Genomic DNA, 12,228 nt, shown 5'->3' on the forward strand with positions numbered 1-12,228 from the left:
GCACTTGAGACCATCAGCACCCCCACACACACGCACACACTATCAATCATCTTTTTTCATAGCGTCACCCCTTCAACTGTCCAGCAGGGGGCGTTTGGGAAAACAACATCTATACATCCACAAGAAAAAGTCGTCGTTTGATCCTACTTCCAAGATGAGACATATCAAACAGAAAACACAATAAATTAAAAATCAAAACGAATAGATGGAGCGTGTTTTGCATTTAAGTTCGTCCTTCCTGAGTGGTAAGCAAACTAAGCAAAGTCCGACAGTAACAGCACTTTGATTCCCAGCGTACAAACTTCACTTTAAGAGCTTTTCATTTTTATTTCTGGATAAAAATAAGGACGTACCTCAGAACTCGTGCTGCTGAAACATAGATGTGATCAGTGTTTAAAGTTGTGATGATCGATAATGACTCCTCAGGCTGTCGGTGGCCTCCGGGCAGAGGTCTCTCAGGGAGCTGTCCAGCGTGCTGAACTCTGTCTGTCTGTCTGTCTGTATGTCTGTCTGTATGTCTGTGTGTCTGTCTGTATGTCTGTGTGTCTGTCTGTCTGTCTGTCTGTCTGATTTTAAGCTTATTAAACAGTGATAAATTCGTTGATTAAAAAAATCACACAAAATATTTGAGCCCATGAACACATTCATTCTCTCTCAGTGATAATTTACAGGAAGGCTACAAGTCATGTTAGTGCTGACCTAATGCATGACTCATGATGCTTTCATCATGGATCTTTGTGTCACAATATTTGTCAATGATCTAACATGTAATCATTTCCAGAGTAAAAATAAATTAGGTTAAATAATGAGAAGATGATTTATTGTCAGGTAGGTTTTCAAACAGGTTTTTCTTTGAGTTTAAGTGCAAAAAAAAGAACACAGAGGGAGAATAAGAAGCAGAAAGCCAGGAGAGCGCACTGCTGCCTTACTGACCTTAAAATAAACAAAAGAAAATACTTGATCATCGCATTGATCACAATATTGAAGGAAAGTTTAAAACAAAAGAGTAAAACTAACAGTGTAGTGTTCTATACTTAAAATGGGTATTAAGATCACTTTATTTATTAAAAGGCAGCTGCACAGGTGAAAGGAACTGAGAGTCTCAGCAGACCTGCAGGTTTCTGAACGTTGATTCAGATATATGGAGCATAAAAACTCAACACTTCTTCTCTATGTTTGGTTCTGACTCTGGGGACAGAAAGCAGATCTGACCTGAGTGGTGTGGATGGTTCATAAAGTATCAGAAGGTCATTAAAGTATTTTAGCCCTAAACCATTCAGTTCTTTATAGACCAACATAAATTATTAATTTACAACTCAACCTCTCTGAAAGCAGCACAGGACGAGTCCTCTGACACGGAAAAAGAAAAAGCTTAAGTTAAATTAACAGTTTGTCACTGGAAAACATTCCTACAACAAACATAAAATGTACATTATAAGTGAAATACAGCTACAAGGTGCATAGTGATGATATGCCTCCTCTGAGTGACTCTGTTGTTTATTTACAGGAAATCATGATTCATCCTGCATATATTCCTGTCAGCCATCACTGCTCATGCAATAGAAAGTACAACATGTGTACCCTAATGGTTAAGTTCTTCTAGTTTTTTTTCTTTGTGCAGAAGAAAGAAGAATAAAATAAGACAGAAGAAGACGTGAAGATACAACATGCACAGGTACAGTGTATAGGGGACTCACCTAACAGTGAAATTCAAACATCTGCAAAGTCCTGTCACAAAATACAAACACATTGAGGTTTACATATGAACAGGGGCGATGCTAGAGTCTGTCGGGGCCCTAGACAAAAATTAATTGGGGGGCCCCCCCAACTGGCGTTCATCACCATCATGTCTGCCAGTGTCCCGACGCTCTTCCTCTTTTTTTTTCTCCTAAAGACGGATAATTCTTCTTAATTTTTCTTTATTGACACACTTTGGTTTTCACAGTAATAATGGATGCAATGCTTAGCAGGGCAACGAGAGTGAGAGCTGTCAGAACTGAGGTCGTTGCAAAAATTGTACATTTTGGGCCACTGGTTTGGTTTAAAGTTTGTCAGCCCGCATGGGCCCCCCTACTGGTCTGGGGCCCCAAGCAGCTGCCTGCCTTGCCTGTTGACAAGCAGCACCTCTGCATATGATGTCCAAAAGCAGGAAGAGACAAGATAACTGTATATACTGTAACATATTGCATTACAATAGTGCTTTAGTCCATGTTAAGATCTCTTTTAAAACCCAGAATAGAAGAGTGACTGTGAAGTGAGGCAGAAAGACTCTCCCACATGATTGGACTGGATTAAAACTTGGCAGAGGATGGTTCTGAAGAATTGACTGTGTAGAAGATCAACAGATCTGCTGTGAAAAAAGTTGTTGAAGGATTTAGGAAGTTAATGATAGAGAAACTGAAAAACAAAAGTGCCAAACTGCAGATCACCCAAAGGAACCAAAGAAAGTAACTTTGACACTGTGTAAAGCGTGTACAAATAAAACAGGCAGAGTAATATCAGTGATGTATGAAGGACTGACAAACAGAAGAGACACACTCTATCAAAGACAAATGGAAAAAAAGAAAGTGGAACAAAAATATCCACAGAAGATTTGGCATAACATATGTAACATACAGATCCAGGATGTGTAAAGAATTGTGATGGCAGAAACACACAGTTCATCACACCACAGACTAAAAATATGTTTGTTACTACACAACAGACATGCTGGAGACTGTGGGGGGGAAAGAGATGTAACTCACACTCGTATTTTCTGTTAATGTACGAAAATGAGAAAGTAGTGTGAAGATGTTTGGGTAATGATGAAGGTTATGAATGACCAAAGGAATCTGTGGTAAGTAAGTAAGTAAGTACTCTAACAAGGGATATCTTTCAATATAAAAACTGGTATTTGGTTAAATGGTCATGTCTGATGAAGGGCGAGGGCCCGAAACGTTACAGGTGTTAATTTTCCTTTCCATAATTTAATTGGAGCAGCTTCTGGTGTGCAGGCTATTTTTTCTATCTTTTGGATATTTTGTCAAACTCGCAGCAACAAAGAAAGCAGTCACCAGGAAATGGTGCAAAGAGGACCCTCCTACTTTGAGATAGTGGCTGGAAATTGTTGAGGAGATATATGACTTGTAAAGACTCTGATATGTTCTGAGAATTCAACAGTCAGAATTTATGAAGGAATGGGATAAACAGATTGCATACAAGGGCCCTTCACAGAGACACGCCTCAAACTCCTGGATGAAGATGGAGATATTTTATAAAAGCATCAAAAACTATATGAACCCCATGACATGAACTACTGTATGTATATATAGTTTTGTTTATTGGGTTGTTTGTTCTGTTTGTGCAACAAAAGAAAAAATAAAAGTGAAGTTTAAAAAAGTATCAAATGTCTTTTCTAATAAAAAATGGAATAGAAACTGGTTTTACATTTGCTAGCTCATACTATATTTCCATAACATATGAAAAGATAAATCATAGTCTAACAGAGATCCAGATGGGTGGACACATAAGCTTTTTCCAGTGGAGCTTGTCATCAATAAGAACTTGTGACAAGAAAACATGTTCAGGTGTGTTATAATATGACAATGGGCTGAGAGAGTTTTACATTCAGGCTCTGAAGCTCATAGAAGCATTCTTATTCAAACATAAAGAGATGATATGTGACCCTTGAACCAGCCATCCATCCCATCCAGAACACCTAGAGGTCATGTTCAGTTCATGTGAGCCTTGTTATTGTGTTCATTTTGATCTGTGAGGAAATTGTTTGTATCATCGACGATCACATGTCAAGAAAAGATTAATGTCATGTGACGTCATGTGAGTTAAAAGAAACACAATCATACGTACAAAGATGAATCAGTTATTGAGTGATGCACTTGTCTTTCTGTGTGTTAATGTACCTGACCTTGTTTTTACAAAGACAGATTTCCCCACTTAACATGACTTTAAAGGGTCAGCATTATGATTCATTATTGCCACATAACCCCCTCACCACACACACACACACACACACACACACACACACACACACACACACACACACACACACACACACACACACACACACTTAGATTAGCCCTCCAATTACTCACAATCAATTGCATTTTTGTTTTCATGTGTCCAATGTTATAACAACAGGTCAGTGTAATGATATAAGATTCACATTAACTGTTCAAAGTCTGTCAAAAAGAGGGAGCCAGAAGGTGCCAAAGGGCCAACCAGGCCCCTAGAAATAATAATGTACTTAATCACAGTGATTAAGAAAAAATTTATTCCACATATCTCTTTATAATAGCACTCTGATGTGTCTGCTATCGGCCACATTGATTGGGGATGTGCAGCCCCTGTTCCCCTCTCTTCCACACCAACACTTCAGCTTCTTCAGCCTCTATCTCTCCGCATGAGACAGCAGCTGCAGCCGCCTGAAAAGCGCTCTTATTAATTGTCTTTTGTCATGCGTAATTGCCGCTTTTTCAATGGTGGCCTGACGTCTTTGGAGTGGATTCGTTTGTCTGTGTGTTATAAGGTATGCATGGTCCCTCTGCACTACGTCATTCACTATATTTTGATTATAACGCAAACGTGATGAGGAGTTTTTTGGAGATAATAAATGTGACCTGAACAAATTGATGAACTTTAAAAATGATCTTACAGTCTGAGTGGTGCAGAGGTCTATTCTTTTTGTGTCCCTTTAAACGATGCACTGGTCTCTCACACCTGCAAGAGGGAACTCTAATTCGATTAATAGGAACCTCAATATATATTCATTAGGTGGCTTTCCCCCCAATAATATATGATCATGAGCGGGACGTGAAAGGGGGCCATTTATTCCCGCTCTGAAAGGGTCTGCGTGGGACCGAAACTTCACCTGCTTCCCTTCTCAATTAGGAATGTATCCCAATCTCTGACAGAAACGAGTTAAATTAGGCGTCTGCTAATTTCCAGTGGCCCCTCCCACGTAATCCCCCCTCAGAGTCTCTCCATTTGAGCGTGCCCTCTTTAATTCAGCACGAGTTGAAAGGTTCAAATAGTGCCTAATGAAACAGTGACTAAATCGTTCTGTGTCGCTCGGAGGAACCCTGTCGCTGTCTCTCAAAGCTCTCTGAGCGCACAGCCGTCGGGGGGTCTAGGGCTAAATGCGAGTCCCAAGGCAGGACAATCTAACCTGTCAAAGCCTTTGCCCACTTCTATATATCCTTGTTCTGTGGTTTCGAGCCACAGCAGCATAATCAACCAACGTGGGACCGAAAACGCAATTAAACTCGCTTTGGACGAGCAGAATCTTTTGAAAAGCGAACATTAATGGACTATTGGCTGCTCCCCGGGGGCGTTATCGGGTACCCTTTTGTGGTCAGATCTAAGGAGAAATTACAGCTACACTTTCATATAGCTCAGTCGGTCCAGTTTGAATTAAAGAGCTTATATCATGTAAATGGGACTCAAAATGTTTCAATAAAAAACTCACAGTGAACATTGGTTCTGTCAAATATAACGCCAATAGCGCGCTAATGACAGCTTAATAAAAACAGCTGCTGAAAGATTGTGCTCTTAGATCCATAATGGAAGTAAATAGCACTCATATTCGATGTGCAATTGCGCAAAACCATACGTAAACTGGCAAAAAAGAAAGAATAAATGCAACAAAATATAATATAAAACATTATTTTTAATAGTTTACTGGATTGATTTGATTGCATTATGTCAAACTGAGATTCTTATATTTTTCCACTCATCACTTTGTTCAAATGTTTTATGTGTAAAAGATCCTGCACTCTTACCTAACACAATCTTTTTCAATGATTGTTACAGCTGTATGAGCTGCGCTTCCTGGTAATCAAAATGTTATGGCAAATAGATAATGATTAAAGTTTTAATCCATTAAAGTCTCGCGATAATCACTGCAGGATATTTATTTAAATGCATTTGAAATGCAGAATGGTTTATTGAAAGTCCCTCAGCTTGCATTGAGTAAAAAATATATTTATTTAGAATAATAAATACATTATTTTCATGGTAAAGGTTTTTAATATTAACACTTAACACATAGATGATTAAAGAGATTCTTTACACCGACAACTTCTTAGTTCAACTTGTCATTTTTATTACAATAAATACAGATATACACATAGTTTACAAATGGTGCGTTCAGGTTCCACATAGGTAAGGCCAGCACTGACGAGACCGGGCAAGACATCTACTGGGCATCATTAGCCATCATTAGTGTGTGTGTGTGTGTGTGTGTGTGTGTGTGTGTGTGTGTGTGTGTGTGTGTGTGTGTGTGTGTGTGTGTGTGTGCGCGCGTGTGTGTGTGTGTGTGTGACACCCTGAAGGGATCAAAACTTGTATATGTATGTATAACAGCAGGATGAGGGGGGTAACGTTTCCCAACATTTTACGACAGTTTTCACCATTTTGACTTTAATATAAAAGTAGGAAACATGAAAAACAACATTTCTGCTCAGACTTCATGCAAGAGATTTTCGGCCCAGAGGTCGCTTGATGACATAACCAATGACTGTTACAGGGGCAGAGTTAAGTGCCAGCCGGGACGTGCGGGACTTGAGACTCGTCTCTCTCAAATGGGTGACACCTCCTTCTCCTCTGTGGTGGAGGCCGGAGATAGAGACTCCTCATCCTCTGAGCGTGAATAGTCCGTGTGCGCGGTCGTGCACTTGCACCCGCTGTGCGCGCTTCTCTGCGTGGCTTTGCCCTCCTTCTTGTGCTTCACTCTGCGGTTCTGAAACCAGATCTTCACCTGTTTCTCTGACAGGTTTAAATACGTGGCGATTTCGATTCTTCTGAGTCTGGACAGATACATGTTCGTGGAAAACTCCCTTTCAAGTTCCAGGAGCTGCGTGCTCGTGAAAGCTGTGCGCATCCTCTTTCCGTTCTGTATGTGGCTGCTCTCTGAGGCGCCTGTTGGAGAAAAAAACATATTTTTTAATTTCTGAGGTTTACATTTTTTAAATTAATACAAGTTTTAAATACGATCAAGGCTGGACATTTCACAAAAAGTCGTGCGTAATCATTGTGCGTAAAAGCAGAGCGCTGAAATACATCTAGTGCATCAAGAAGTACAGAAGAAAATGGAACAGATGCAGAGTAGAGCTGTGAGCTGAGAGAGTATCAAACAGGTGTCTTACCAATAGACAGACAGTGGTATCTCCTGGGGTCTGTGACGCTGAAGGTGGGCGTGCAGACAGGTGTATGTCCAGGGTGCGCTATCCTCTGACAGTACTGCGCCTCTGCTCCTGGAAACTGACTCTTCAGCATGGGGATGCCGCTGCGGGACGAGTGGTGGATGTGGGACGTGACGCAAAGCGGGCAAACACAGAATGTCCCGTTCTTCCTGGACGGGCACACCGGAGCACTGACCGTCATCATGCCAGGAGAGTGCATGCTGATGGGCAGGAGGAAGTCTTGTCCTGGATGCTCGGGCGGTCCAGGTCGCACCGTGTCCTTGATGATTAAAGAATCGACGTAAAAAGACCTCGACATGGCTGCTCCGCTGATCAGTATAGAGCGCTCCGTGAACAAGATGATAGCTGATTCTCATCTGAGCCCCTCGGGACTCCCAAAGGTGCTTATGTTTGATGCTTCAACAAAAGGGACCCCGAAGAGGGTTGGCCCTGCAGCGTCACCCACGTGCGCACCCGGCTCCATGGGTTTATACTGTCAGCGACCCAAACCACGTGACACCTCTAAGGGCCTCCAATCACAACTTGGAGATTTAGTCTTTTTATCCCCGAATTTAGAAATCTCTTGGACTCAAGAATAACACAAATCAGCTACACGAAAAAAAACGTATTTATAGATATTTAATAAACTTTACTCTGAGGTCTGCTCTGGCTGCTTCTGGCAGATTTAATATTTATAATCTAAACAATCATTTTCAAACAGTGTTAGAAAATAAAGCCTCATAATAAATGTAAGAAAACATGCTGCTAAAAATATATATTTATGGTTCTGATGTTGGATTTAAAGACCTTTCAAACTATCAAATATAATAAGAAAACACCTGATCACCATGGTTACACTTCAAAACATGAAACAAGCATTTTAAACTTATAAGAAAAAGAGACAGAAGAACCTGCTCGACCAGCTTCAGATTGTCAAAATTAAGTTTCATTTCGCAGAGAATTAAAGAGAATTTGCGTAATAAGTATGGCTTTAGAATATCTAATGGACTTGGTCCAGACCTTGTTTTACTCTGCTCGATTTATTTTCCCCCCTAAATGCGATTTAAAGAATTGTGCACAAACACTAATTGCCTCGCTGCCTAATCATGATTCTCTGAATCCGGTTGGTCCACGTTTCACTACCAGCAATTAAAGAATTATGAAGAGATGTCGAGTCTGGGCTGCAGGTTATTCGATGGCGATTAGGATTCAATTAGAAAGTGTTTATAATGGTCGGTCTGTGCGGGGGTAAACAGGCAGCTATTTCAGAAATGCGCTAATCCCTCATCTTGTGACGATAATTAGCGAGTTTGATCCGCAGGCAGGTCACCGGTGGGTTTAGCTTCTGCTTTCATCTGCCAAGTAACGCCTCGGACCCTCAGACAGAGAGCAGCAGCTCCGGGTCCGGCATGCGTCAGTTTATCATGCTGACCTCAGACAGAAACACAGGAGCAACAGGCCTCTTTTTTCTTTAAGATGCGGAATACTCTATAAATAAAAAAAACATCCTCATTATGACGGAAATACGCGTTTCTCTCAAACTGTAGCACTCACTGAGCTGTGAGTTAAAGTTAAGCCTTTGTAAGAATTAGAAAGTCTTTAAAATCCAACCACAATAAAACAAACACGTCTGTCACACAGACAGTAATTGCTCTAATAAAGTGAATACAGCGTCTGACAGGCAGGACGCACAGTGTTGTTATGGTACAGATAACAGTCGGCAATGAGAGAGAGCGAGAGAGAGCGAGAGAGAGAGAGAGAGAGAGAGAGAGAGAGAGAGAGAGAGCAAACCAAGCGGAATGATGCGTGGCGCGCGTCCTCATCACACCATGCGAGCTCTAATATTATTTTTCCATAATTCTGCACGATAAAATTTCATTGTCTATTAAGTAATCCTACAAATGAGATCCTTTATGAGGCTATAATGAGGCCTAATTGCCAGGACTAGTGGAGCCACGTGGAAGGATTTAGGAAGCATTAAGCCGTCGGGTACTGAGCACAGGCTGTTACCTAGCCATTACTTTCATAATTCAAGGAGAAAATTAGTCCATTTAAGGGAAAAATCCTTTGATTCCCTTTATTCTGCTCGGGGTGACAGGGCTGCAGTCTTTTTGTCCGCTTCGGTTAAGAAGCCGGTGCAACAAATGGGAGTAATATCACTCACTGTTTAAACGTTAGAATCTTAGAAATGTGTAAAGCTTCTCAGGGCCCCACCTCTCCTTTTCTCTGCAGTGCTACCCTCCACCATTCACCCCCCCCCCCCTTTCACATCATGATGGGCAATTAATCACAGGGCTATTCAATAACAGGAAAATTCAATTTAAATAGGGGATTAAAAGGAGTTTTTTATCCTGAGAGGTTGGGAAGTCTAAGTTAATTCTCCTTAGAGGAAAACAGATTTTTTTTAGTAAGAGTAGAAGAGTGTGTCCAAGGGCCTGAAAAAGGGGTAAAAAGGTGTGTGTAAGCATGCATGTTTGTGTGTGTGTGTGTGTGTGTGTGTGTGTGTGTGTGTGCATGCAGCTCCGCCCAGTAGTAAAAACACACAAACTTGTAAAAGTGCTCTGCTAAAGTTCCCCCCTCTCATTCACAGCACATCCCATGCCATATTATAGCGTGAAGAAGTCCATTAATGTTTTGTTGAACAAGCGTCATTAACTTGTATCAACGCCTTTTTACAAACCGCGCATTGTTGTGCAGGGCCAGTCTGCGGCCCATCTTGGCCAATACAGTGGATGATTTGGCCCTTTATTAGTTACCAGGCAACAGATCCTGAATACCAAAACTCAAAAGGAAACACTCTGGTCCTCCATATAGATGTGAACGGTGAAGGGGGGGGGGGGGGGGGGGGGGGGGGGGATGAACAATGATCCTGTGGACAACATAATGCAATGACTTTTCATTAACAATTATCTGCTTGATGTGAATAGCAGCTGCAGTGGCTTCTCTCCATCTCAGGCTCAGCACAGAAAAGGAGGAGAAAAGGCGCTTGAATAGCATCCTGCAGGAGTTTCAGGGCCTTCATGGTCTCTGTGAATGTGGAATCTAATTTATATCTCAGTGAATAATTAGGTTTCTATGCAAAAATGAGTTGGAAATAATTGCAGTTTAAAACACCGTGACAACTTAGCCTGGATAAACAATGAAAAGCAGCCCCTTTTAAATGTGTCGCACCAGGGCTTTATGAGCTTTCACACTTCAACGGACAAGATTAATAAGCTAACGTTAACGCTTTAAGTGCAAATATGGATCAGGAAGTGTGACAAGTTCAAATATAACACAGTCATAGTCTTTAACAAAAAGCAAAGGAAGTCCTCAGTCTGTAATGAAGTCTTTGATAAGGTTAAAAACATGACACATTTACAAAGAATGATTTAAACCAAGATATCAAAACTGGTTCATGCTTCATAAAAATGTGAGAAAAAGTTGATTTGATATTCTTTATAGTTTCATTTAGAAAGAAGTAGAGTTTATCTGAGCTCAGAAAATTGGTCTAAATGTAATAGTTTGAAATCTAATGCGTCTTCGTTACTCAAATTCAGAGAGAAACTGAGATATGATCCTCACTTGATTCATTTGGCAGTTAACGAAATATGATCCAATCATCTTGTTACATTTTTCCACATGTTGTGTAACTGTGACCTTCCTAAATATCAAAAGTGTGATCAGAAGTTTTGAGGTGAAATTTAAAAAATGTACAGATAAGTTATGAAAACTTAGTGTCACAGGGGAAAACTTGTAGCTGTGTCCAGAGGTTTGACTGTGAATGATCTTTTAAAATATAAATTGCATTTTTATACTGCAAACTAGGGCTGGGTGATACAGCCTGAAAATAAAATATCAGATTCTTAAAATAAATAAAACTACAAATGACAAAAAAAAAGAAAAATTCATCAATAAACAATAAATGAATAAAAGTTGCGCGCTGTAAACTTGTCTTTCAAAGTGCTCTATGCAGTTTCAGGGAACAATAAAAGTACAGATGAGGCAAAGCAACCTCAGGAGAATATGTGTGGCTGTGCAGCACACACCTGGGGCTGATAGATTTAGACATGTGGATAAACTCATGCATATTGGCTCCATAACTGTGTCCAGTTCTTCTCATATGTGATGCAATGGGAGAATGATTCTTCTCAGTTAAGGTGATTTGTGGGCTGTAGCCGTCTTGTGCATCTTGTAGTAATTTCTCCCACTCGGCTGCCGGCCTCTGTTTGAGATGTTGAATTTGATTGGTCGAGCTGCTGCTGCGTTAGTTGCAACAACCTTCAAACAAACTGACGACACAAACTCTTCTTTAATGCTGGCAGCCATGTTGTTGTTGTTGTGGTTGTTGTGTGCCTCTGTATGAAGTAAACGAGGGGGGAGGATGTGAACTACAGGAGAATCTAAATTTAATTCTTAAAACTCATCCTAAACCACAAATATTAATTAATCGTCAACATTTTATAGTAGTAATTTTAGATTTCTTGCTCTGAGGTACTGCAAACTCTAAATATATTCATGAAACTTAGACTGTTCTGATAAGTGTTTTTGGTATTGAGATTAAGCTGTTTTTTTTTTTAAGTAATAGCATATTAGAGATTAATTTCAGGGAAACTCTGGGTTCTTTTGCAATTTAAATATTGTGAGTAATTTCCTCTACTTTCAAACGGAGGTTGGCTTTTGAGCTCGCTGGTTTATGGTGATCAGAAGAGATGAAGGCGTTACTTTCAAAATGTTTCACTGCAGCACCTTCATTTTAGCGATGATGACATCCATTCAACCAGGCGAAGAACCTGTACCCTTTCTCAAGTTTTGAACTTGAGGTCATGGAAAACATGTCGGTGATTCCGACATCGGCAGGTTGTGGTGAGACATGATGACCTGGAAGTTCTTCTCCAATGCCTTTGCATTACTTCCTCTCTGAGAAGAGCAGCTTGAAAAGGGTCCATTAAAGCTCCGTTTGATTAACAGTATTATTAAAGATAATGATAGTGAGGATTCAGATAAATCCTTTGTACAGTTATAGTTCATCTCTCCGTCCTCCTTTATGTGTTGCTTTGTGAATTATCAA

At 40.4% G+C, this 12,228-nt stretch overlaps 1 protein-coding gene across 1 annotated transcript; it reads right to left on the reverse strand.

Annotated features, from left to right (window-relative positions):
* Positions 1-6,355: 6,355 nt before the first annotated feature.
* On the reverse strand, positions 6,356-7,671 carry gsx2 (GS homeobox 2). Its single transcript, XM_061034992.1, has 2 exons — positions 7,143-7,671; positions 6,356-6,915 (listed from the first exon to the last, which is right to left on the reverse strand). The coding sequence occupies exons 1-2, from the start codon at positions 7,495-7,497 to the stop codon at positions 6,575-6,577; spliced, it is 696 nt and encodes a 231-aa protein (XP_060890975.1). The 5' UTR covers positions 7,498-7,671; the 3' UTR covers positions 6,356-6,574.
* Positions 7,672-12,228: the final 4,557 nt, after the last annotated feature.

This window comes from Labrus mixtus, chromosome 3 (assembly GCF_963584025.1).
Source record: "Labrus mixtus chromosome 3, fLabMix1.1, whole genome shotgun sequence".
NCBI lineage: Eukaryota > Metazoa > Chordata > Actinopteri > Labriformes > Labridae > Labrus > Labrus mixtus.